The sequence below is a fragment of the Mustela erminea genome, chromosome 3 (genome assembly GCF_009829155.1).
Source record: "Mustela erminea isolate mMusErm1 chromosome 3, mMusErm1.Pri, whole genome shotgun sequence".
NCBI lineage: Eukaryota > Metazoa > Chordata > Mammalia > Carnivora > Mustelidae > Mustela > Mustela erminea.
In genome coordinates this window covers 3,863,733-3,888,438 of record NC_045616.1, presented here as the reverse complement: position 1 = coordinate 3,888,438, position 24,706 = coordinate 3,863,733, and the positions used below count along the sequence as shown (strand labels likewise).

The window sequence follows — 24,706 nt, the reverse complement described above, 5'->3', positions numbered from 1 at the left end:
GTCTGTGCCCCTTGCAATCTAAGCGTCAGGCCCAGGCCCATGTGGGACTGCAGGACACCAGCACAGGGAAGTCCCCCTCCCAACGATTTCAGGCTGGTGGTACCAGAACATGGGGCCAACACCTTGCCTGGAGAATGAGATAGGTTTTCCTTAAAATAAGTTTATTTCAGTACAAAGAGTTAGTGAAAGAAAAATAGAAGTGGCTGTATGGGCTCTTTCCAGGCCCAGTGCGTCCTCCTTGGGTGGCACTCCCTCTGGAAGCTGCTGGCCTTGAGGCTGGGGGGTGGGGGTGGGCAGGCCTCAGTCACTGTGGTCCCGGCGCTGCCTCTTGGAACAGGGCGAGGAGTCCACGTCTGAGTCAGAGCCATGCCTGCGGCGACCAGACCTGGGAAGACCAGGGATGCCCTGAATGTGGGAAGATGCCCTGCCTCACCCACCAGGCCACCCCAAGGCAGAGGCCCACCTACCCTGCAGAGGTGGGGGGCAGCGGCGAGGCCACCCTGCTCCGATGTGTCTTGTCTTTCTTTTTCTCTTTCTTGTGCTTCTTCTTCTTCTTCTTCTTCTTTTCTTTCCTGCTTTTCTTGTGGCTCTCTGGGCTGTGAGCACACGGCCTCATCACCAGGTCTTGACCGCAGGTGCCCACAGCCAGCCCATCCAGCATGCAACACATGCCCTCCCCCTGCCCAGGGCCCATCGGAGCACCGCCCTCTAGGGCAGGCAGCCAATGCACCCAGAGACCCTGGGACAGGCGGGGAGGCAGCCCTTACCCGGGCTCTGCCTTGTCCTCCTCTGACCGAGGCTTCTTCCTAGCTGAGGCTGGTGAGGAGCCTGGCCGGCTGCTGTCCACGCGCTGGTGCTGCGGAGGAAGGTCACTCACTCTGGGTGTCGGGGGGGCGGGGTGCTCTGCGGGAGGTGGGGGTCCCCGCGGGACACGGGCACTTACCGTGAACACCGACAGCCCCAACTTGGCGGCCTCCTTGTCTTCACGAGACAACGCCACTCGGCCTGCCGAGCCGCTGTGGGAAGGCGGGGGAGAACCCCCACGATGAGACCGACCGGCCCGGCCTCCGCCTCCGCCAGGTGCTGCCTCCGCCAGCCCAACACGCCCTGTCCACCTCTCGCCACGCACCTGGAGCTCCCCAGGCCCAGCAGCCGGTCCACTCCCTTCTCCTCGAGGTCCCCTCCTTCCCGCTTACACACCTCCACAAAGTCCTGTGTGGGGGCACGCGGGCGCTCGCAGCAGTTCCACCCCCCAACCCCGCGCCCCCCGCCCCCCGCAAGGTCCCCCTCACCTCCTTGCTCAGGCCCGTGGGCTGCTTCCTCACGTTCTTGTAGCCTCTGCGGGGGCCGCGGGCGAACTTCAGGGGCTGCAGGCCGCACCCGGGCCCCGCCCCTCCGTGCCCGCCGCCCCCCAAGGGCGTCCCCGATCCCGCGGGGCGCACTCACAGCGCGGCCATGAGTGCCTCCTGCTCCGCCTGCCGCACGGCCGCCAGCTCCTCCTCCCGGCTCAGTCCTGCGCCGTCCGCACGGCCCTTGGCGTACCAGGTGAGGTCGCGGCCCTTCTGCCAGCGGCCCACCGGAGCCATCAGCGAGTTCCCTGCGGGGAAGCATTGCCCAGGGCTCGGCCGGCGGGTCGGCGCGCCTCCAGCGTCCCCCGGGGGTGCAACCCTGCGCTACCCGGCACCCGCGGCCCAGGCACCCCCACCGCCCCGTTCCCTGCACCCGAGGACCCTCGCTCCCCGCCTCGCGGCTCCCCGTGCACCTGCTCCCCGCATCCGCGGCCTCTCGTTCCCCACACTCGCGGCTTCCCGCGCACCTCGAGCCCCCAACCCCCGCCCCCGGGCCCGGCGCCGCGCTGACCCAGGTAGTTCTCTCTCTGTTTGTCGGTCTTCACGTCCTCCCAGCTGAACTGGTCCTGCCCGCCGCGCACGCCGCCCCGGCTGGAGCCAAACATGATGCGAAGCCGCCCGCCGGCCCCCGGCGTTTCGAAGTCCTGGCCTCGCCGCCCCGGGCGGCGCAGCCGCCGGCACCCGCTCTCGGCACCCGCTCCCGCGTCGCGCGCCGTGACGTCACCCCTCGCAGGTCCGGCATTCTCCGCGCCCCGCCGCGGCGCGCCTGCGCAAGGCTTCCGGTCCCGCCCCCGCGGCCACTAAGCGCGCCCGCGCCCTGCCGGGAGAAGGCGCGGACCTGGTCGCCGAGCAGTGTCCGTGCAACCACGCAGGGTCCACAGATTGCGTTCCGCGGGTGCGGCGGGTGCGCCGTGTGCCGGGGCCGTGCCCTCGCAGAGAGCGCGGCTGCACCGAGGTCCCGGCCCGCGGCGCCTGGGCTCCACGGGAAGCGCCCTCGTCGTGCACCAACTCGCCTTGGAGCCTCCACTCGCCCCCGTGTCTGGGCTGTCCCGCGGGGGCGCCAGCATAGGAGGGCAGGTGGAGCCCCAGGTGCGCCCCTCCACGGGGAGCGGCTGTGCTGGGCAACACTGGGTCAGCTCGGAGCCTGCTGCCCCTCCTGCCATCGTCCCCGCTATGGGTGGAGGCCAGGGATTGGGGTCCGTGGACAGGAAGTTTCGGGACACTTGGAAGGACTCCCAGAGCTCTGCAGACAGGCCCTCGGGTCCCCGTCCGCCTCACCCGGTATGGCGAGAACCCGTGCTCATACCCCCACCCTCAGGAGGGCTACAGGTTCCTACACAGAGCTGGGCATTGTGAGCGCTGTCAGGCCTGCTTGGGCCACAGCCCCGTGGCGTGGCTTCTGCCAGAATCCCTCTGTGTGAGCCATTTAGCAACTGCCTATCCCCAACACCCTGCCTGTGACTGCCAGTGCCCACGTGCCCGTTCTGTGCCCAATCTATCCCCTGCTGCCAGTTCCCCACAAGTGTGGTGTGTAATTTGTTCTGCGCATCAAGCAATCACCAGGTCGAGGGGCGTCTCCCAGAACCAGCGGTGGCAGCGTGCTGGATGAACCAGCTCAACACCTGTCCCTGGGAGCAAGGGACACAGCCACCTCCCTTCCTTCCTCTTCTGTCAGGCCCGCACGTCCTTCCCAGCTGCAATACAGGCCCCAGGTCTCAGAGACGCAGCCTGGATCAACAGCCTGGAACAGGACACAGGTCAGCCCTGGGCCTGGGCAATGCTGGCTACACTTGCAAAGGTTAGAACTTGTTCCTTTGGTCACATAGAAGCCTGGCTAGGGGAAACCCACCCCAGAGCAGATAAATGGCAAGTGCCCACAGAAAGCCTAGTTTGTCATTGCTGCCAGTGAACACCCCTACTCCTATGGGCCGGGAGCAGCTGGGAGCCCCGGTGAGGGGCAGAGTCCACCCGTGCTGTCTTCCCAGATACCCCGCTCCTCCACCCCATCCCTGTAGCTGCTGTGCTCTGCCAGGAGAGCCCCTCGTGTCCTGAGGCTGAAGGGGGAATAGGGTGAGGGGGCTCCAGGGCCCATGGGGGCTGGCTCTGGTTCCCCTTCCTCCTCCTACACTGGTGGCCTGCATACCCCTCAGGCCTCGTGCAAACACCACAGCCCAACCCAATTCTAGACAACCTGGTTGGCTTGGTTGGCCCAGAAGGAAAGGCAACATGGAGACGGCTTTGCGAACACACCATGTAAAGACACACCATCCCCGAAATCGCATCCCCCACGCAGGCAGCTTCCAGACCCATCACTTTTTTGTCCAAAACCGCTTGTACTGCTCCATGTCAAAGTCATCACTGAGCTCTGGCTCCTCCTTCTCTTTCTTTCGGAGCTGGGCCTCCCGTTTCCGGAACCGTGCCCTCCTCTCCTCTGGGGACAGGGTGTCCAGGTCCACAGGCATCTGAGGAGGGACATGTACACGGCTCACTCAGAGGGCTTGGGGCCCTGACCATGTCTCCTGCACCTCATTCTCCATGGTGTGGGTGAGAGTTTCTATCTTCTGCTGGGTTCTGTCTCCCCTCAAGGCTCTCAATCTTTCAGCAAACACTTCTGTTTGCTTCCCCAACACTGCTACCCAGCAGACACACCGCTGCTGTCTGGCCCTGACCCGTGCAGGGAACCCCACTCTTCCTTGTCCCTCTCCTCACTCAGCAGTTCCAGCTCATGGCTGCCGTGGCTCCTGAGCCCACAAGCCCTGGGAGGGGAGGCTGCTACAGGCCAGCTTGCCAGGACTGCGCCCCAGGGGAGTGCGGGCGGGGCGACGGGCACACCTCAAGCATTCGTCGTGGCTCCCGGTAGCGGATGTGGATGGTGGAGCCGTCCTGCTTGACCAGGAGCACGGGGTAGAGGCGTGCATAGGCTTGTCGGTGCACACGTGTGAGCGAGGCCCTGTTGCTGTCGGCCTGCCAGGAGGATGTATGTAGGCGGGCATGCACCAGAGCATACCCTGTCAACACGGGCTGCGGCAGCAGGCTGCAAACACACACACACACACACACACACACACACTGGTCAGGGGCTGCCACTGGGACCAAAGCGCCCATGCCACCCAGCCCTCATGGGGACACACAGTGACACATACTGCAGTGGGGCCTGGTCAGAACAGCTTCTGCCCCATGGAAGAGACCGCTGGGGCAAGTGCAGGAGACTTTCAGACGAGTGAGAACAGAAGTCAGCAGCTGGGACCCCAGTGGGCTTAGGGGACCAAGCATCAGGCAGGAGACGACTTCCTGTCCTGTGGCTTGGACTTCTGCGTTCCCCCAGCCTTGCACATCGAAGCCGTAACCTCCATGGGATGACATCAGGATTATGTGAGGTCCTGAAGGCCCCCATGCTGGGACGGGGATCCTTACCAGAGCCAGAGAGCAGAGCTCCCCCGGGAGGACTCTAAGCCTGGAAGGCAGAACCCAGCCTGCTGGCATCCTGCACTCAAGACTTCTAGGCTCCAGACCTGGGGAGGGGGGCTGCCCCACCTATGGCGTTCTGTGAGGGCAGCCTGAGCAGACCAGGACACCTGCAGTCCCCCCCACCAACCACCCCCCAGCATGGCAGACACCTGCCCTTCCTGCACACATCAGGTGCCCTGTGGGGAGGGGGCCTGCCAGGAGGTGACAGGAGGGGAAGAAGCCCTTTATGTGCCATCTGCCTTGCAGAGCGACCCCACAGCAATCCCGTCCCTTCCAGCCTGGCTTTCCCGCAAATGGATTCAGACCCCAGGCTGTCACAAGGCACAATTCCAGAGCTCCCCGGGGCGGTGGGCTACTCCAGGAGCAGACATCCACCACAAGCCTTTGCTAAGGCATAGCAAGAGCCAAGATGTCCCACCCAAACCATTCCCACTGGCTCTACTCACATCCCCATGCTCTGGGGCCTCTCTGCTCACAGGAAGGCCTGGCTGAGTGCCCTGCGGCCGTGGAGCTCCAGCCCAGCAGCACCTACCTTGGGGGCGTTCCCTCCACACCCTGCACTTCCCAGCAACCCCTATGGCCGAGTGAGGGTGTGTGTGGGATACCAGACTCTGCTGTCCTACCAGGAAGAACACACCCTGTTTGCTGGGAAGTCCCGGAGCTGTCACTGGTGCCTGAGTCAATTCTGACAAAAGACCCCAGAAGAGTCATGGAGATGCAGACAGGAGACTGGTGGTAATCTCCAGCACCAAGGAAGCCTGCAGCAGGCAGGCTGGGTGGGGGGCGGTGCCCAGGAGCTCGAGATACGGCCACCCCTGAGAAGCCCAGCTGGGCAGGCTGGGGCCGGAACCGTTCCAGCAGCTTGAACATGATCTGTCTTGGGACGAGGACTCTGCAGCCAGAGTCCCTTGCCTAGCTCCACGTGGGCCCACAGCTTCATGTGCCCCACCCCTTTCTTCATATCTCCCAGATTCCACAGGACCCACTAGAAATCCCCCGGCTTGGCTTCTCCACAACGCTGTGGCCACACCATACTTCTCATCTTGGGGAGGCCAGGGGTGAGGGGAAGGGCAGGACGGGGGCAGTTCTGGGGGGAAGAGCTGGAAGGCATGGCCCTCTGCGAGGACCCAGAGCCAGGCTGGGCTGCAGGATCCCACAGGAACATCACCAGCACCATGTGTCTGGTGCCGAGGACTCACAAACCGCTTCATTCCACCCTCCAAGCCTGCTGTGGCTTCCATCTGCTCCACATTAACACACTGGCTGGGAGGGCTCCCCTGAGATGGCCCCATGACGGCAGTCCCCAGGGGCCCAGAAACCCCTGCTTACCCAAGCAGCCTGCCCACGGCGGCCATTCCTCCTCAGGGCCCTTGTGGCACGTGGAGGCTCAGGTTCAGCCACTGGCCTGGTGGGCAACCTGCTGGGCAAGGAAAGAAGACATCTTTTTAAAAGACAAGGATTCCCACCAAACTGACCTCCAGGGAACCCCAGCCCGTTAGGAGCCATAGACCCAAGTGCGTCTCCCACGGGGGAGTCGTCGTCGGGTCTCTGCCAGTCCCACTCGCACCTGCAGTCTAGAGGTGCCGTTCACCCAAACCTCTGCGTCAGGAACCCCGTGGCCCGCTACAGATCCTTTCTAGCGGGTCACGGAGTGGGGGAGGCCGCGCATGGACAGAGTGGAACACTGTGGGTGCTTCTCAAGACTACCTACTTCCCCAGCATACAGCGGGGTCGGGACAACGGGACGTACTCGGGGCACCGTGGCCGAGCTCCAGGTCGACACGGCGGGAGACTCGGGCTACCGGGGGCCGGACGGCGGGGGAGACTCGGAGCGCCGAGATCCGGATGGCGGGGGAGCCGGGACGCCGACGGCCCGCGACCCCCGGCGTCCGACCGCCCACGAAGACAGGCCTCCCGGTCCGCGTAGACAGGGCGTCCGCGGCCCTCCCTCCGCCTCCGGAAGCGACCCGGAGGGAAAGGAGAGGCTGGGAGACGAGACGCCGGCGGCGCGGCCCGGTCCACCCGTCGGGAAAACCCCGTATCGCACCCACCTGCCCCCTTGCCTGAGCTCCGCAGCAACGCCGAACCCCAGCGTCCCGGCCGACCCGCCACCCAGTCCACCCACGGCCCCGCCTCAACTTCATCCGCGAGCGCCGCGTCGCGTGGAGTTGATGACAGCCCTGAGGGCGGTGCAAGGTCGGCGCCGCGCTACTACGCCGGACGCAGGCGGCCGGCGCGGCTCCATGACGTACCCCTCCGCGGAGGCCGGACGCGGCGCTGTGACGTCGCCCCGCTGGCGGGCGGGCGGCGGCGGCGGCGGAGCTCATGCTGCGACGCCCGCTGGCCGGGCTGGCGGCGGCCGCCTTAGGCCGGGTCTCCACGGATGGTGAGTGGCGGGGCCTTCCGGGGCGGGCGCGGGGTCGTGCCCCTCGCGGACCGGGGTTCCCGAGGCGCCGTCCGGGGGTCCCGGCGGGGCGGCTGCTCGCAGGCTCGGGGCCCTGCGTCCTTACGTACGGGTGTGCGGTGGAGCTCGTGCCTCTCGCGGGGCAGGTTACGAGCCGCCCCGCTGTGCCTATCCTCGGGGTGTTGGGGACACGGCCAGAGGGTCCGCGCTGGAAGCCGGGGCGGCGTCTGCGGGGCGAGGGGGGCAGACGAGGGCCGCAGCCGGGCAGCGCTCCCGAGGTGGGTCGCACGCCCGCCGGAGCCCCGGGACAGGCGGGTGCGGACGGCCCTGGACACGCGCTGACCTCCCGGAGCTCACGTAGGGAAGCCGTCCTGCTGCTGCAGCTCTCGGGTGGACTTCAGTCCGCACCGGGAGGGCAGGCCCCCGAGGTCCTCGGAGCTGTTCCCGCACCGAGGGGCCCCCTCTGGTCGCCGGCATGGCCGCGGGGTCCTGGCCAGGCCGAGCTGGTTCTCCGAGCTGTCCCTGCCCTGAGGTGCCCCTCCTGTCCCCTGGATGGCCGTGGGGTCCTGCCCAGGCCAAGCTGGACCTCGAGCCACCCTAAGGGGCTCCCTCCTGTCCCTGCGATTGCTGTGAGGTCCTGGCCCACCCAGCTGTCTGGCAATGCCAGGCGGTGCAGACGCAAAATCTCACCCAGCAGTAGAGTGTTGGCGGCCTTTGTTTCTGACTCCTGGGTGTTCTAGGTAGACATCTTCTCTGAGGACCAGAGACGTCTGTCTGGGCTGCTGGACACTGGCCATCTGATGTAACTGGAGCTGTTTACAGTGAGAGGGAGCGCCCTTCATTCATTCAGGTGCTGGGGCCCCCTCGCTGGCTGTCATTGGTCCTTCTCGTTGGGGACGAAGGGGAGGGTGGAAGCTGAGGTGTTCCTGGCCAGCGTGGGGCCCATGGGTGCAGGAGAGAGGCTGTGATGGGCTTCTATGGCCGTCCTGCAAGTGCCCTGTGAAGGCTTCTGGGCAGCACGCCTCCCCAGCGTGGACTTCCTGGAGACTTCTGTCACACAGAGACCTTTTGGACCCCACAGGGCTCTGGGACGCCTGTGGTTTCCTCTGCCCGCCCCCCACGGCCAGACAGGCCCTCTCACAACCCAGGTAGGGGCCGGGACTGGCACAGGTGCCTTGCACTTCCATTTCCATCCTGGGAGAGCCTGGGGACCAAGCTCCCCATTTTTGGCTGGAATGAGGGGCATTGGCAGTTCCTGGACACTGGCTTCTAGGGGTTCCGAGGGTGAATGGACACCGTCGGTTTCTTTCCGACCACAGCCAGACTCTGCTTCTTTGGTCTCGGAGTGTAAACCATTTCTGGTTTTTGCCCTGCATCGAGTGTAGCCAGGAGGAGCATGCAGATGGCTTGAAGAGGATCGTGAAGCCAGTGGCATTGTGGTGTGATTGGGGGTGGAAGGGGTTGACCTCCGTGTCCAAGAGGAAGGGTGCAGTCATGAGGGTGAGGTGCTGCAAGCCTCTAGACTCTGGCTCCAGGTCCCTCCCTGGCCCTGCTGGTGCTGGCCTCAGTTTCCCCTGTGTGAGCCAGGCTGGCCACTGGGCTTCTTCCTGCTCCACCCCTTTGATGCCCTGGCCTGCACACCCCTGCTGGAGTTGTTCACAGTTTCAGAGGCCCTGGCTTCCTTTCCAGGAAGGATGCCTCCCCTCCCCCCACCCCGGGAGAGGAAGTAAGAAGATGCTACTGCACCGTTGTGACTCACTTCCAGCCAGGCTTCCAGAAGCTCGAGTAGCCAGGACCTGTCCCCCTCCGCAACCCGACCCATCTGGGGGCCAGACACCACCAGCCTCTTTGGCCCAGGTCCAGCTGGGTGTCACGTTTTAGGAGAGGGCGCATGCCCTTTCTGGGTGTGCTCCTGTTGGAAGTGGGTTTGGGTGGGACTGTGCCACCGTGGCCACTGGACACAAGACCAGGCTGCCTGGTGTGGTCTGTGTGATCTTGTGTCCAGTTGAGTTGGTGCTCAGGCGAGGAAGGACTCTGTGCCCTTTTGGGGCCCAAGATAGCCAAGCCCCACCCCTGCAAGATGTCAGTGTGAGGGGGGCGTTCTTACCAGCTGTTATCAGTGTGGTAGACCTTGAGGGAGGGCGGAGAGACGCCCTGCGCTGGGCAGGTCTGGAGCCTGGGCTTGGAGGCCAGTGGGGCTGGGAGCACAGCCTGTGGGAGAAGGCGGGCAGGGGGAGGCATTGGCTCAGAGCCAGGCGGAGAGTGAGCTAGCACCCTCGGTGGACCCTGAATGAGCACCGCTGCTCACAGCAGTGCCCTGGTGGGTGGCAGGCCTGGGACTCCCAGAACAGGATGGACGGAAGGTTGCGGGTCGGACCTGTGGGACCTGCCCCGTGGGTGGCAAGCACTGGGACTTATGTGTGCACCTTGCAGCCGCGTCCCAAAGACACATGGGAGACGTGTTTTTGCTGGTGGATGTGTCATCTGCACACATTGGAGCTGATGGAGATCTGGCCCTGCCGTAGGCATGGGACTTTATAGTGGGGAGCTGCTGGGCTCCTGGGCAAATGGAGGGGCCTGTGGGGACATCCTTGGCCAGAGGTGCCTCTTCACATGGTCCTGGATGGGGAATCCCTTGAGTTCCTCTGTGCCTGGAGGTAGGCGCTCCAGGCCAGGTCCCGAGGTTCCTGCCGTATCTGCTGGATTTGGAGTTGGTGCTGTGAACAACAGCTAGACAGGCCTTCTGGTCCTCTCCAGGACTGTTGCTCAGAGGAACTCGAGTTCCCACAGCATCAACACCCTGCAGGGCCCGGGGAGACATGTGGGGTCAGAACTTGGCCTGCCGGGGGCCAGGTGCATGGTGGACAGGCTTCAGCCCCTTCTTTCCACCATCCTGCACCCTTCCTTCCACCCCTGCTCCACTCTCCCCATCCCTGTCCCAGCACCTACGAAGCCACACAGACCCAGGGTGATCCTGCCCAGCCAGGGTCTAGGGCTGTGGGTGTGAAAGCCAGGATGCCATGGGGAGCTGGGAGTCCAGCAGGGCTGTCCTTGAGCTGGACACTGGGCAGAGGGGTCGGTGGAGGTGACTCTCTGTGTGTGGTGACCAGCTCCTGTCGCGTGTCCTCAGCAGGGGAGGCCTCCTGCTTCCTGTCCTTCCAGGGCCTGTGCAGAATAGCCGAGCTTGAGCCAGATTACTGTGTTGGCCTACATCGAGGATTAGGAGAGCAAGCGGCCCAGGCCGGGGACGGAGGGCAGCCCCAGGGCAGGTGCGGGCTCCTCCAGGCAGAACCCCACAGGGCCCAGCCAGATGGAGTGGGTCCAAGGCCCCACAGCACACCCCCACCCTGTGGCTCCCTGCCCCTCCACACGTGGCTCACCACGGGGCCTGGTGGGCACAGGGCCCCTAGCAGCCTTTGCTTTGTCTTGGGTGGAGGGGCCGGCCGCCTAGGGAGGGATTTAGCGCTCAGAGGGCGGAGCCTGCCCGCCTGGGATTACCACCCCTTCCCAGCTCTTCAGAGCCACCCAGCAGCTCAGAAGCTGCATCCCAACGGGAAGTGGGTCGGAGGTGGGTCCAGTGGGGTGTGCTGGGGGTGGTGGGTGGATGCAGAGCTGGGGGCTGGGTCCTCTGCAGACCCCGCTGCTCCTGGGGTCAGTGCCTGAGCCCTGTGCTGCAGGCTGTCCTCCTGGTTGGGGACGCAGAGCTGGGGGCCGGGTCCTCTGTGGACCCTGCTGCTCCTGGGGGCCAGTGTCCCAGCCCTGCACTACAGGCTGTTCTCCTGGTCAGGGACGTGTAGCTGGGGGCTGGGTCATCTGTGGACCCTGCTGCTTCTGGGGGCCAGTGTCCCAGTCATGTACTGCGGGCTATCCTCCTGGTCTGCAGACCCCACTGCTCCTAGGGGCTTCCCAGAGCCCACAGACCAGAGGGTTGAGGACACTGGGGTCCTGTGGGGTCTGCCCTTATGACCCGACGGTCATTGTGAGAACAGGCCTTGGGCTCTTCTGACTTGGACGGAGCCTGTATTGTGCGTAGGCTCAGGAGCTGAGTTCCAGCAGTGGACCACCAGGACCCACACATTGGTGCCGTCATGTGTAACGGCTAGCTGTTCCTGGGGGAAGCTCTGTCCTCATCCACTATGCCCCACGCAGGTGGAAGTGTTCCTCAGGCCGCAGTGATGTCTGTTTCCCTCCCTACAGGGATGTCAGGACCACGGCCTGTCGTGCTGAGTGGACCCTCAGGGGCCGGGAAGAGCACCCTGCTCAAGAGACTCCTGCAGGAGCATGGCAGTGTCTTCGGGTTCAGCGTGTCTCGTGAGGCTCTGGCCTGGGGCAGGGAGGCTGAGGGGGATGTCAGCCCTGCAGACCCACCCCAGGGGTTCCACACGCACACCCACATGGGAAGGGGGTGCCCTACACGCTGACCCGTCCCAGGGGGTACACACACACACACACACACACACACACACACGGGTAGGGGGTGCCCTACTTGCTGATCCACCCTAGGGGGCCACATGCACCCACACACAGGGAGGGGGACGTCCTACATGCTAACTCATCCTGGAGGACCCACACATACACATAAGGGAATGGTCCCCACACCGCTGACCCTGACCAGCAGCCCCCACACCCACACAGTGGATGGTCCCCACACTGACCCTGACTGGCACCACCCCCAACACAGACACGCGGAGTACGGTCCCCACACCGGTGACCCTGACCGGCAGCCCCCCCACAGACTCACACAGTACAGTCCCCACAGTGCTGACCTTGACACTTGTGCACGCGCGCGCACACACACATACACACACATACACACACATACACACACACACACACACACACACACACGGCGGACGGTCCCCACACCACTGACCCTGACTGACAGCCCCTGACATACACACACAGGGGACAGTCCTCACACTATTGACCCTGACTGGCAGCCTCCCCCCCACACACACACGGGGGACAGTCCCCACATCGCTGATTTTGACTGGCAGCCCTCCCACACACACACGCACACATGGGGGACAGTCCCCACACTGCTGACCCTGACTGACAACTCCCCCAACACGTGGGCTGAGCCAGGCCCTGCGGGAGGCTGTGGGTAGGCTGTGGGGGCTCCGGGTGTCCCAGAGTGATCAGGGCTTGTGTTCTAGATACCACGCGGGACCCGCGGCCTGGAGAAGAGAATGGTAAAGGTGAGCTGGGCCCTTGGCGTCCCTGTTTGCAGGGTGGGCAGGTTCAGGGGCCTACAGTAGGCTGGCTCGGTGGGGCCAGGCTGAGGTTGCCACAGGTGGTCCATGCTGAGAGGTGTGCTGCTCTCTATGCCCCCATGTGTAGTCGACCTTGACGTCACAGTTGTGCCACAGGCATCTCCTGTAGTCTCCACAGGACTAGAAACATCCGTTCCCCATCCCACCCCCACCTGCCCCTGAGGCTGGCCATCTCCAGGCCCCCTGGAGCCTCTCCCCGGAAAGCCCTGCCATCACCATGACAGGGATGGTGCGAGAAGGGCCATGTGTGCCTGTGTTCCCTGCTCAGCAGAGCACAAAGGTCTGCAGGGAAGCTGACTCTGGTCTCACTTGGTCCCCGAGCACCCTGGGGCTTTGCAGAGGTCAAGCCTCAGCTGGCCCTCCTTGCAGATTACTACTTCGTGACCAGAGAAGTGATGCAACGGGACATCGCCGCGGGCGACTTCATTGAGCATGCCGAGTTCTCGGGGAACCTGTATGGGACTAGGTGGGCCACTCTGGGGGCCTCCCCTCCTTCCCGGGGGCTCTCCCTGTGGCTTGACCTATGCAGGGGATCCTGGGTGGGTTCTCTGGGCCCATTGGAGTAAGGTGCCCACCATGTCAGGGTCCGAGACGGGGCAGCAGTTGGGGCTCTCCAGGCTGCCTTAGCACCCCTGTGTCCACCTGGCTGACCACCAGGGAAACCATAGGCCCCTCAGACAGGTGCATGGCAGGAATCCTGGTCTCCAAGGTGCACAGGCCATACTGTGGCCTGCCTTCCGACCAGCCAGTGGCTGGCGTTGGAGTGCTCTGCCCTCCTCTCCCCTCCCTTCCACTGCCCTGCTCTGTGCTCTTCCCTCTTCCGTCCTTCCCCTCCACTCTTCTCCTCTGCTCTACTCCCCTCTCCTCCACTGCCCTTCTCCCTGCTTCCTGGCCCTGCTCTCTGCTCCCCTCTTCTGCCTTGTCCTCTCCTCCCCTCCCCTCTACTGCCCTCTCCTGTTCTCCTCTCCCCTCCCCTTCCCTTCTGATCTGCTCCCCTCCCTTCCCCTCCTCTCCTCTGCTCTTCCCTCCTCTCTGCTCCCCTCCCTGCCCTGCCCAATCCCGTCCAGTCCAGAGTCTTCGCCAGCTCCTACCGGGCTGACAGGCCCAGAGCAGTGTCCTGGGCAGTCGGGCCCAGCCATGCCTCTGTGTGCAGCCTGTCCCTGAGCCCTCTGATGAGGGCGAAGCAGAGACCCCATGAGACCTATCTTGTTCCATCCTAGGACCTAGGTACAGATGGGCTGTGACCCAGAGGGGGGTTCACTGGGGCTGTTGGGCAGTGACAGCTAGGGCCCTCGTACCACAAGCCACAGCCACCCTCAGCCCAGCACACATGCTTCCAGACAGGTAGAGGAGACGCTGGGGTGTGGGGAGGTTCCTGCCTTCATTTCTGGCCATGCCTACGCCCAGTGGAGGCTTGTGGGGAAGGCAGGAGCCCAGAGCATGGGCTGTGATGGTCCTGTAGAGGCTGTTTGAGGCCTTGGGGGGTTACTGGGTCCAGGCAGCCCCACTGAGCAGTCCCTGCCTCCTGTCCTCCAGCAAAGCAGCTGTGCGGGCCGTGCAGGCCATGAACCGTATCTGCGTGCTGGACGTGGACCTGCAGGGCGTGCGTAACATCAAGAAGACGGACCTACGGCCCATCTACATCTTCGTGCAGCCGCCCTCACTGGACGTCTTGGTGGGGGTGGGGTGAGGCTGGGGAGGGCAGGGGTGCAGCAGCCTTGCTGAAGCCCTGGGAGGGCCTGGGGGGTTGGGCAGGAGATGCCCTGCCACCTTAGGCACTGACCACCCCCCACCCCCCATCCCCCGCGTGTCTCAGGAGCAGCGGCTGCGGCAGCGCAACACGGAAACAGAGGAGAGCTTGGCCAAGCGTCTGGCTGCTGCTCGGGTGGACATGGAGAGCAGTGAGTATGGGCTCTGGCCACTGGGTGTGTCCCCATCTCCTCTGCCAACATGGGTCACCCCGCAGCAGGGTCCCTGTGGAGGACCGCGAGGGCCTGCCCTGACCCTGTCCCCCCACCCCAGGCAAGGAGCAGGGCCTCTTTGACCTGGTCATCATCAACGACAACCTGGACACGGCCTACCGGACCTTGGAGGAGGCGCTCTCCGAGGTGGGCTCTGCAGGGGGACAGTGGGCAGGGTCAGGCCGCATGGCCCGTCACCCTGGACCCTGGGGGACACCCTCCTTCTCTCTCCATGGCAGGAAATCAAGAACGTTCAGAGGACCAGCTGCTCCTGAAAAGGACGCCCGTTGTGGACTCCCCTCAGCTTCCACCCAGTTGGCCGAGGCTGGAGGACCCTGGCCTCCCCTTGCCCCTCTCCCGCGGATCTGGGCCAGTGTCCTAATAAAGAACTGCTGGGTAACAGTGTCTATGAGCCCATGACATCCCATCTGTGGCCAAGGGTTTGGGGCCAGGGATCAGGCACGCCTGCACGGTAGACCCCCAGTCCTGGCGACCTGGCATCTTGTGGTCTGGGCACCCCCAGACTCCCTGTGCCCACTTCTCTGGGGTTTCCTTTGCCCCATCTTCATGTCAGGGAGCTCAGGGGCTGCTGGCTGGGCAGATGGGGTCCCCATAGCTGGACTGGGGCCCTGGCAGGCATGGACAGACCCATTAGATGGCAGCTGCCTCTCTCACTGCCTCGTGGAGCTGCCATGAGGCTCTCGGTGGGGCAGGGGTCCGGGGGTCCTCCTCCTGTGGGGGTCCCTCCACTGGGCTTTGGTGCGGGCCAGGTGCCATGCTCTGCCTTGTTTGAGGTCCCCGTGTTCCAGGGAGGTCACTGGAGCCAGGGCAGCCTTGGGGGGTAGGAGAGGGGCTGGCCTGGTCCGTGCCCAGGCCATGCTGCTGTGGTGGGACCCAGGCAGACCCCCTCAAGCACAGATGGACATTGGAGGGCAGGTGGGAGCCTGGCAGGGAGGCAGGTGAGGTGGGGCCAGAGTGATATGCAGAGGGAGGGGCACAATCAGGGGAGGCCCCTGCCCTCTCTGGGCCCTGTCCAGCCCTGGGGACAATCGGGAATTCAGACCCCAGGCCTTGGGGGGAACAATGGAGCCCTTGAAGGCCCTCCCCCCACATTGTGCTTGGTGGTGAGAGGTGGCCCTGGGTCAGGCCCAGGACTCAGCCAGGCACTCATCCTGGGAGGATCTCTGTCCAGCCAGCTGGCAGGTGGAAGACCTCAGGGACCCCCATTTCCTGGCCTGGAAAAGGTAGGGCACTGCCCAGGGGGCCAAGTGTGGGCATTCGTAGGGGGATGAGCAACATGCACCTTCTCCGTGGACCCGGGGTGTCAGGCTCAAGAGAAGCAGGCAGGGAACACCAGGTCCTGGGTCTGGCAGGACTGCTCTCCTGTTCTCGGGACCAAACGGGATGGTGGGGGAGGTAGAGGCTCCCAGGGCTGCTCAGGCCAGCTGGTGAGCGGGAAGGGAAGGGAAGGGAGTGCACCGGGGACCTTCCCCAGCAGCTGGGGCTCCTCAGGCTATGCTGGTGTGGCCAGCCCACCAGCTGTGGTGTGTCCAGAGGCCGGCCTCAGACGGTTCGGGCCCGGTGGGAGGCTGGGGAGGCCTACCCTGCACACATGGGCAGACGCACTGGGGTGGGTACACCTGCCGCTGAGTGCCCCACTCCTGACCCAGCCTGGGGTTCCTTCCCATAAACCCTCACAGGGGCCTGCTAGACCCCAGGTCCTCAGCTCTGGGCCCCAGGGGTCACCGGGAGCAGACCAGAGCCCTGTTGTCCAGGAGCGCCCCCCCCCCCCCGCACCGTGTGCCACAGATGTTGTGAGTGAGTTGTCTGGGCAGCCCAAGCAGGAGTGGGGTGCAGGCGGGTGGTCCTGGGCAGGGTGCCAGGCTAGGCGGTAGCAGTTTGGGAAGGGGTAGAGGCCCCCTGCACAGCAATAGTGGACCCAGGCCGGCCTGCAGCGTCACAGAGCCCCCACAGAGCCCCATGGGGTGCTCTCGCGGGTTCCAGCCCTCCCCCTACACCCAGGGCTTCCCGCAGACCTCCCTGCTGTGTCTGCTCTGGGAAACCCTCACGAGTCCCTCTGCAGACCCGGCCCCCCTGTGGGAGGAGGACCCTCACTGAAAGCAGGGACTGCAGAGAGCGCTTGCTGGCCCCACCAGCCTCCCCAGTTCATCCTGCCTCTGCCTCTGTCAGCCCGCCCTGGGCCTGAGGGGCGCTCTTGTGTGTAAGCGGGGGTGAGGTAGGCGAGTGCACAGATGCTTGCGAGGTCAGGGTCTGAACACCGACCGTGCTGGTGCTGGCGGGCTGAGCACCCTGTGAGGGTGGAGCTCCCTGGGGGCAGACCCTGCAGGCTGAATGCAGAACAGAAGGGGGCCCCGCTGGGGGACCCAGGGGCAGCCATTGTCCACCCTCAGTGCAAGACTGACTGGTGTGCCCGGCAGCTGCACGGGGTGGGAGGGTGGGGGCAAGGGAGACTGTGGGGTGGCTTGTGGCCCGGCCAAAATTCAGGGCCAAGCTGACATTGGGGTGCTTGTCAGCACTCTAGGTTCTGGTGCCCCCAGGATCTCACGGGGGGATCCCTTGCAGATCAGGTGAGCTGAGCATGTTTGGAGGGGGGGCCTGCCTGGCAGCCCCTCCTTGGGGAGGAAGCTCGGCCTGCCCTGGAGCAGTTCCTGGGAGGAAGCAGGGCCAGGGATGGGAAGGAAGTGGCTGGGCAGGCCCTGGCCCTTCCCCCTGCACACCCGTCCACTCCCAGGACCTTTGTTCAGACCCAGGGGTGAGGGGAGCTCATGGATGCCCGCCATCCTGCTGCCTGCTAGAGCCTAACACCCTCCTCCCGGCAGTCCAGCAGTCTCCCCTTAAGCCCTGGCTTCTCCTCCCAGATCCTGGCCTGCAGCCTGGGACCCTCCTTGCCCATCACTGAGTATGATCCCACCCACACTTGCTCTGACCGAGCTCTGGGTGAGCTGCTGTCTGAACGGAGCCAAGGTTCCTGCAAACCAGGACCCCTACCCTCCCCCCACCTCACCCCTGCCAGAGGCCCAGCCCCACTGGCCACCTACTGGCAGCACTGGACAGCCTTGAGTGAGCCCCTCAGCCTTCCTGGGGGTCAGGGTCCTCCCTGGGTCCTGCAGCTCAGGGGGAGTCAGTAGAGGGAGGGGGAGCTACGTGGAGGGGGCTGCACACTGTTTCGGATCCCCTTTCCTTCCCCTTTATTCACATAACCTTGCCTATCAGTGCGTACTTGGGTCAGACCCTGTAACCCAGTCTGTAGTACTGCGTTGCTCTGCTGTAACTCCAGCAGGCATGGCTTCAGACACAGGGAGCTTCTGCAAGGTGCTGCCATGTCCCTCACTGTGTGCACGCGTGCGAGCAGGTGTGTGCGTGTGTTTGCATACTCCTGCCTATGTGGGTGTGTGTGCGCACATGCCTGCCTGTGCAGGTGCATGTGTTGTGGGCACGTGAGCAGAGTGCGTGGGCATGCATGTGGATGAAAGGATGTGTGTGTGCATGAGTGTGCACGTGCGTGCTTAGGTGCCTTGCTGCTCGTGAGTGGGTGCGCATGCGCTTGCACATCCTTCCTCACTCTCTAGCCCAAGCATGTGTTCTGACACATTTCCTGCCCCATCATGACCCTAGCAGCTTCTCCACAAGCTCAAGGGCCTTGACTGAGAGTGCGTGTGCTCATTGGCTACAGAAGGGGCCTTGACCACGGGGCATGTGCTCATGGCTATGGATGTTCTCACATTTCCACCCTTCCAAATACGCATGTGCACAAACCTGTGTACACACACATGACCCTGACATTCCCTGGGTAGTTGTCCGTGTCCTGTTCAGCCCCAGTTCTCCAATGCTAACCCCCGACATTCCAGCCCCTCCCCTCCCTGGCAGGTCTATGGCCCCCAGGTAGTGAGGAACCCCCAGACAATGGTAAATAAAGCTGATGGGGGACTGTACTGTAGTCCCAGCCTAGGAGGCAGATTGTAGGATGGGCAGGGCATGGGGTGTGGGCGGGCACAGATGTATGTGGGGGCGTGTATTGGGCAGGCCTGGCATGTGGGGCCATTTTGGGGTAGGGCGTGGAGGGGGTGAACTTGGGGGGGGCATGGAGTAGTGTCCAGGGGTATGCAGGGTGGGTCAGGGCATGGAGCGTAGGATATGGTCCTGGTGTGGACATGTGCGGGCATATGAGTGTGTGCAGGGTAGGGTGTGTGCAAGATGTGAGCAGAGCAAGGACGTGGGTAGGGGTATGGTGGAGCGTGGACATGTGCAAGTGTGCATGGGTGTGTGAGGGGCAGGTATGCCAGGGGTGAGGCCCTGCAGCTGTGGGCTTGGCCTGGGGTGGAGGTTACCTGGCTTGCGGCCATGTGTGCTTGGCTGTTATTGCAAAGTTTAGGGAGTTCCAGAGGCGTGGTCAACAGGCCCCCTAAGGTGACTGGTGGGTTAGGCTCTCAGAGAGCAAGGCAGAGCCTGGCAGAGTTGCATGCAGGGTTTGCTGATGGTGTGCAGGGGTGCAGGACAGAGAGCCATGTAGGGTAAGGACCAGAGTTTGCCATCTGCCCATGTCAGCAGGCATCTTGGGCCAGAGGGCTGGATTTGGAGGGTCCTTCAGCAGGGACTGAGGCCAGAGCTGGTCAGTGCAGCCTCCTGACCGCAGAATGACCCTGGTGTCCCCAAGTGTGTGACACAGACCCTGCACATACATACACGTGGCACTAGGCTTTGGCCCTCGCTGGAAGAGCCAGAGGGTGGTGCCATCTCTGAGTCTTTGCCCTCCACCCAAGCTCGCGGACTCCCCCACTGCACTGGGACAAGGAGGAGAGGAGCCTTGCTGCCTCCAACTCCTGCTGCCCAGACTGTACCCCGCTTGCCACTGAAGTCCTGCAGAACCAGCTCTGATTACCCCCTCTCCCGACACCTCTCATCATTTGGCCTCTGCCACTCGGGGCTGCCCCGCCGGGTGCGGGTGGCGTGTGTGTCCCAGCCTGAGAGGGAGGGCTGGACGTATGTCTGTGTAGGTGGGAGGGTGTGTGCATTAGTGCGTAAGTGTGCATATGTGTCTGAGTGTTTGCACACGTGCAAGTGTGGTTATGCTGTGTGAGTGCACCAGCACATTTGTTTATAAATGTGTGCATATGTGAGTGTGTGTGTCCTGGTGTGTGGACATCTGTGCATTTGATTATTAGTGTGTGTATGCACGAGTGTGCATCTGGGTCTGTGGGTTCATGTGTGCAGCTGCAGGCACATGTGTGTCTCAGTGCATGGGTGGGTGTGCATTTGAGAAGGGCTTGTGTGTGTGTGGCTCTGAGAGGGGCAAGGCACACAGATGTGAGGAAGAAGGGTCACTTCCCCAGGAACCCCAGCAACCCCCTCTTCCTGCCCCCACCCAAGGGGAGAGGCCCCAGCTGCATAAAGACGAGCTTCCCCAGAGCCACCCCCCCAGCCTCGGCTGCTCCATCCCACACCTGCCCACGCTGCCTCCTGGGCCCGGAGGGAGGGGATCAGAAGCAGGAGGCACTCAGGGGTCTCCTATCCCCAAACCATCCCAAAGCAGGTACTGGCCTTAGTCACGACAGAGGGAGGGTGGTCCTTGGGGGGCTGCAGCCCCTCTCCCCTTCCTGGAGGCTCAGGATGATGAATATTAGCGCCATTCTCTCCTGGGCGCAGGCCCACCGGGGGATCAGCACTGGTCTGGGATGTGGTGAGTGGCCCCATGGCGGTCTCCAGGTGTCACGGATGCCCTGATGTGCCTTGCTCAACCAGTCCCCATTCTGAACAGATGCCTGGCCTCACTTGGCTTCCCAGCGGGCCTGTCCTTGCTACATTTCTGCGGAGAACAGGGTGGTGGTGTTTGGATAAGATGGGGAAGCAGCCCAGAGGGCTGGCCAGTGGCCTGTAGGCCAGCAGGGTCTCTTGAGGAGTGTCGGAATGAGTCTGGGGGGTCCTCTGTGGAGAGGGAGGAAGCAAAGGCTCAGTGGAGGGTGTGGACAGGGATGTGGGGTGGATTGTGCTGCTGGAGGAGACTGGAATCAAAAGGGCTCCAGGGGCTGGGGGCCTGGAGGGCTCCGTGGGATGCTGCAAACAGGACCCCAGGAGACCCTCTTCAGTGGCCTGAACTCTGCCTGAGTGGGGCGGGAGGGCCATGGGTCTGAGCTGAGGCCCCGCAGCCCCCAGACCCTGATTGGGGCTGGCCTTGGTCTCCCTATGCACTCTCAGGGCCTGGGGTGGGGTCTCTGGATCTGGGGGAAGGCTGCAGCTTGCAAGGGGCTGGGCTGTCCCTGGCGTGGGGAGGGTGTGGGGGGCTGGCGCTGCCACAGGCAGCGGGGACCAGAGGAGGGGGCATGGGGTGAGCCAGGGCTGCCTCTCCACATATCCATCCAGAAGGCAGTCAGGACCGAGGGTGCTGCCCCTTTCACTGAAGGTGGTAAGCCCCCCACACCTTACTAGGCAGGGTCCCTGGCTCCCCCTCTGCCGCCCCGCCGTGCTCCCGAGACTCCCTCTGGGGGGCGCTCCTCCTGGCCTGTTCTCCTCCTCGCCCAGCCCTGCCCCGAGTTGAACTCCCCTCGCTTCGGCCCCCGCAGGTCCCGTCCCCCGCCCCTATGACCAACATGAGCTGGAGCTTCCTGACGCGGCTGCTGGAGGAGATCCACAACCACTCCACGTTCGTGGGCAAGGTGTGGCTCACCGTGCTGGTGGTCTTCCGCATCGTGCTCACGGCCGTGGGCGGGGAGTCCATCTATTCAGACGAGCAGACCAAATTCACGTGCAACACGCGGCAGCCGGGCTGCGACAACGTGTGCTACGACGCCTTCGCGCCCCTGTCGCACGTGCGCTTCTGGGTCTTCCAGATCGTGGTCATCTCCACGCCGTCCGTAATGTACCTGGGCTACGCCGTGCACCGCCTGGCGCGCGCCTCGGAGGACGAGCGCCGCCGCGCGCCTCGCCGCCGCCCGGGCCCTGGACGCCGCCCAGCCCGCGCGCCTCTGCCACTGCCCCCGCCGCCGCACCCCGGCTGGCCCGAGACCGCCGGCCTGGGCGAGGAGGAGCCCATGCTGGGCCTGGGCGAGGAGGACGAGGACGCGGGGGTGGCCGACGGCCTAGGCGAGGAGGCCCAGGCGGAGGACGCGGGCATGGCCAAGGGCGCGGGCGCTGACGGCAAGGCTGCGGGGGCCCCGGGTCCGGCCGGGCAGCACGACGGGCGGCGGCGCATCCAGCGCGAGGGCCTGATGCGCGTGTACGTGGCCCAGCTGGTGGCGCGGGCTGCCTTCGAGGTGGCCTTCCTGGTGGGCCAGTACCTGCTGTACGGCTTCGAGGTCCGGCCCTTCTTCGCGTGCAGTCGCCAGCCCTGCCCGCACGTGGTCGACTGCTTCGTATCCCGGCCCACGGAGAAGACCATCTTCCTGCTGGTCATGTACGTGGTCAGCTGCCTCTGCCTGCTGCTCAACCTGTGCGAGATGGCGCACCTCGGCCTGGGCAGCGCGCAGGACGCGGTGCGCGGCCGCCGGCCACCGGCTGGCGGCCCGGGCCCCGCGCCGCGTGCGCCGCCCGGCACGCTGCCCGCCTCACCCGCCGGCCTCGCCTGCCCCCCAGACTACAGCCTGGTGGTGCGCGCAGCTGAGCGCGCGCGCTCGCACGACCAGGACCTGGCCAGCCTGGCGCTGCAGGCGCTGCGGGAGGGGCATGCGATGGGTGACCGCGACAGCCCGCCGTGCCCCGGCCTCCCTGCGGCTGCTCGGGGGCCCCCACTGGCTGGCGCCCCCGCCTCCGGCTCAGGCAGTGCCACGTCCGGGGGCACGGGCCCAGCCGGGGGCCAGGCCAGGCCGGGCTCCAAGCCCAGGGCGGGCTCAGAGAAGGGCAGTGCCAGCAGCAGGGAAGGCAAGACCACCGTGTGGATCTGACGGCCCCGCTGCTGACGTGGCCTGTCCTCCCTCCAGGCCGAGGCTGGGGTGGGGGGCTGTGGGGGAAGGCCCAGGGCTGGGCGCTCAGGGCTCTCTTCTTCCTCCTCCTCCCTCTCCCCGTCTCCCCTCCCCCCTCCTCCCCCTCTCTCCCCTTCCTCCTCCTCAGCTGCCCACACTCTCAGGAGGGGAGGGGGGAGCCGGGAAGGCATTGCCCGCTGGACACCGGCCCCTCCCTGCATGAGTCCTGGCTCTGTTCAGGGTAGGATCTGCAAGAGCCCCTAGCTCGGATCCCTGAAAGTGGAAGATGTGGATAGAAACTCCCACCCCCAGGGCCTGGCCTAGCGCACCGGGTGTGGGGGCGGTGCTGGGCCCTCTCCCCCGAGACCCTCTGGGCTCTCCGGCTGGCTTCGCTGGGTCAGGACAATAGATCTTCTCCCCTGCTCCCCTGTAGCAGCTCACAGAGGTCACCCAGGGTGCCTGGCTTGAGGAACTGGGGGCACTGTGCTGGGTCCCTACTCCCTGAGGCAGCAAATGGGGCTCCCCCACACCCCCACCGCAACCGCATTTCGTGTTTTGTGCACAGCTGGAAGCAATCCTAGGTCTTTCTTGTACAGAAGGGAAACTGGGGTTGGATGGGCCTGGCCCCTACTGGGCCCCATGCTCTCCATTCCCCACCTAGACAGCTGGACAGAGGCCCTGGGGTGAACAGACCACACCCTCTGGAGCCTGGGACATCATGGAAGTCCCGCAAAGATGTTGGTTCACCTTCTGCCGGGTCATGCTCCGAGCTTTGGCACTGGCCATTCTGGGAGAAGGGGTTCTGGGGCTCCTACCTACCCCTTCTCTGGCCTCCAGCCCCCTCCCTAATTCATACACAGTGTCCAAAACCAAGGAAGCCAAATAAAACTAACTTTTGTTTACAACTGCGTATGTGGGTGCATGTGGGGCATGCACATACGTGTAGAGTGTGCACACATGTGTGAGTGTGAGTGCATGCATGTGTGTGTCCACCGTTGCCCTCCAGGGACATGTTGCTCAGCTCTAGGCTGGCTGGGAGAAGCAAGGCTCAGGCCACATGGGTGCCTCTTTGTGCCACGCAGCAGGGGCAAGGGTTGGGGGCACCACTGGACATGCAGATGGTGAGAACAAAGAAAGTGGGCAGGCCCACATGCTCTGAACCCAAGGTCGGCCTGTAGTCAGAGGACAGCGGACAGCATTGTCTGCACACTGGCCACAGCCTGCAGCATGAGTGGCAGAAGGGACACTCAGGTGGTGGTGGGGGAGTCAGCTGCTGCCAGCAAAGAGCCCCTCTGACTTGACTTCAGTGACCCCAGCCCCCCTCCGACCAAGAGCAGGCTGTGACAAGCCCTCCTGAGCTGCAAACCCTCTTTAGTGTCCCCAGGCCACACCTAGACCCGGGTCAGCCTGCTTCTGATGCTCGGGACATGCTGAGTCCCCCAGGGGAGCCCCACCTCAGGAAGTCCTAGAGAGCCCAGCCAGTTCAGAATCAGAGCAAAAACACATGTCCCCTCTGTGGGAGAGGAGGTCTCATGGGGGCCGAATGCCCCTGATCTGGTGTGCTGCTGGCATGGTCAAGCCTGGGGAAAGCTGGTCTCTGCAGTGGGGCTCCTGTGTGGCCTGGGCCTCCTCCCAGCACGGGGTCTCCAGAGGACCTGGCAAAGGCCAATGACTCTTGTCACCAGCCCAGGACTGACACCATTTCCACTGCACCTACAGGCTTGTGAGATCCAGGAGCAAACAGGACCCTTCTGGTTGGGTCAGCCTGTTAACAAGCACACATGGGATGGGAAATTGGATTGTGGCCATTGGAGAATGCCATCAGCCGCATGGTTCCTGCAAGCCTTGGTCATCAGCCTTGCCCAGGATGGGGACTGCTCTTGGGGACTTGGTGGTTGCTTGAGGGCCTTTCCTAAACCCTCTGTGACATCTCTCTGTAAATCACCTCTAGGGTGTGTCCTGTCCTGTGACTGTATCTCTATCGCCCTCCCCCAACCCCATTCTTAATTGTTCTAGATGCACTTTGAGGCAGTTTGCGTAACAGGAAGAGGACCTGCCAAGGGGCTGCTGGGGAAACAGGTTTGCTGTGTGTGCCTGAATACAGAAGTCAGATATGGGGGGAGGCTGAGTGTCAATGCCCAGTGATTTGTACCAACACTGGCCTAACTGCCACAGTGAGGGTGTGTTTGTAGATGAGATTAACACTGACGGTCAGCACCCTTTGGTAAAGCAGACTGCTGTTCCCAATGTGGGTGAGCCTCATCCAATCAGGTGATGGTCTGGTGAGCAAGGCCAAGGTTCCTGGTCAGTCTGAGAGTTATATTTGTGTCAGCCTTAC

At 64.0% G+C, this 24,706-nt stretch overlaps 4 protein-coding genes across 16 annotated transcripts; 2 read left to right on the top strand and 2 right to left on the bottom strand.

The window, feature by feature from the left end:
- Nucleotides 1-142: 142 nt before the first annotated feature.
- C3H1orf35 (chromosome 3 C1orf35 homolog) lies at nt 143-2,192 on the bottom strand. The gene is made up of 8 exons (XM_032335116.1): nt 1,861-2,192; nt 1,447-1,597; nt 1,293-1,338; nt 1,130-1,212; nt 944-1,016; nt 768-856; nt 468-596; nt 143-385 (listed from the first exon to the last, which is right to left on the bottom strand). Exons 1-8 carry the CDS (start codon nt 1,952-1,954, stop codon nt 301-303), a joined length of 750 nt encoding a protein of 249 aa, XP_032191007.1. The 5' UTR covers nt 1,955-2,192; the 3' UTR covers nt 143-300.
- A 1,389-nt stretch (nt 2,193-3,581) lies between these two features.
- On the bottom strand, nt 3,582-7,010 carry MRPL55 (mitochondrial ribosomal protein L55). 7 transcript variants are annotated; one of them, XM_032335118.1, is made up of 6 exons: nt 6,873-7,010; nt 6,147-6,240; nt 5,350-5,502; nt 4,493-4,696; nt 4,182-4,383; nt 3,582-3,811 (listed from the first exon to the last, which is right to left on the bottom strand). In XM_032335118.1, exons 2-6 carry the CDS (start codon nt 6,170-6,172, stop codon nt 3,659-3,661), a joined length of 738 nt encoding a protein of 245 aa, XP_032191009.1. In that variant the 5' UTR covers nt 6,173-6,240; nt 6,873-7,010; the 3' UTR covers nt 3,582-3,658. The 7 variants fall into 7 exon arrangements, with proteins under 7 accessions (XP_032191009.1, XP_032191008.1, XP_032191012.1 ...); XM_032335117.1 differs by having other exon boundaries at nt 6,147-6,237; nt 6,873-7,008; XM_032335121.1 differs by having other exon boundaries at nt 5,455-5,502; nt 6,147-6,237; nt 6,873-7,002.
- A 69-nt stretch (nt 7,011-7,079) lies between these two features.
- Nucleotides 7,080-14,890, top strand: GUK1 (guanylate kinase 1). Of its 7 annotated transcripts, none has more exons than XM_032335110.1 (9): nt 7,080-7,203; nt 7,962-8,071; nt 11,419-11,532; nt 12,378-12,419; nt 12,834-12,960; nt 14,031-14,180; nt 14,311-14,395; nt 14,517-14,602; nt 14,695-14,890. In XM_032335110.1, exons 3-9 carry the CDS (start codon nt 11,421-11,423, stop codon nt 14,873-14,875), a joined length of 783 nt encoding a protein of 260 aa, XP_032191001.1. In that variant the 5' UTR covers nt 7,080-7,203; nt 7,962-8,071; nt 11,419-11,420; the 3' UTR covers nt 14,876-14,890. The 7 variants fall into 7 exon arrangements, with proteins under 7 accessions (XP_032191001.1, XP_032191003.1, XP_032191000.1 ...); XM_032335111.1 differs by having other exon boundaries at nt 7,086-7,203; nt 7,966-8,071; XM_032335112.1 differs by lacking the exon at nt 7,962-8,071 and having other exon boundaries at nt 7,082-7,203; nt 14,031-14,175; nt 14,695-14,841.
- A 2-nt stretch (nt 14,891-14,892) lies between these two features.
- Nucleotides 14,893-23,272, top strand: GJC2 (gap junction protein gamma 2). Its single transcript, XM_032335107.1, has 2 exons — nt 14,893-15,699; nt 21,034-23,272. The coding sequence occupies exons 1-2, from the start codon at nt 15,436-15,438 to the stop codon at nt 22,348-22,350; spliced, it is 1,581 nt and encodes a 526-aa protein (XP_032190998.1). The 5' UTR covers nt 14,893-15,435; the 3' UTR covers nt 22,351-23,272.
- The last annotated feature ends 1,434 nt before the right edge of the window (nt 23,273-24,706 follow it).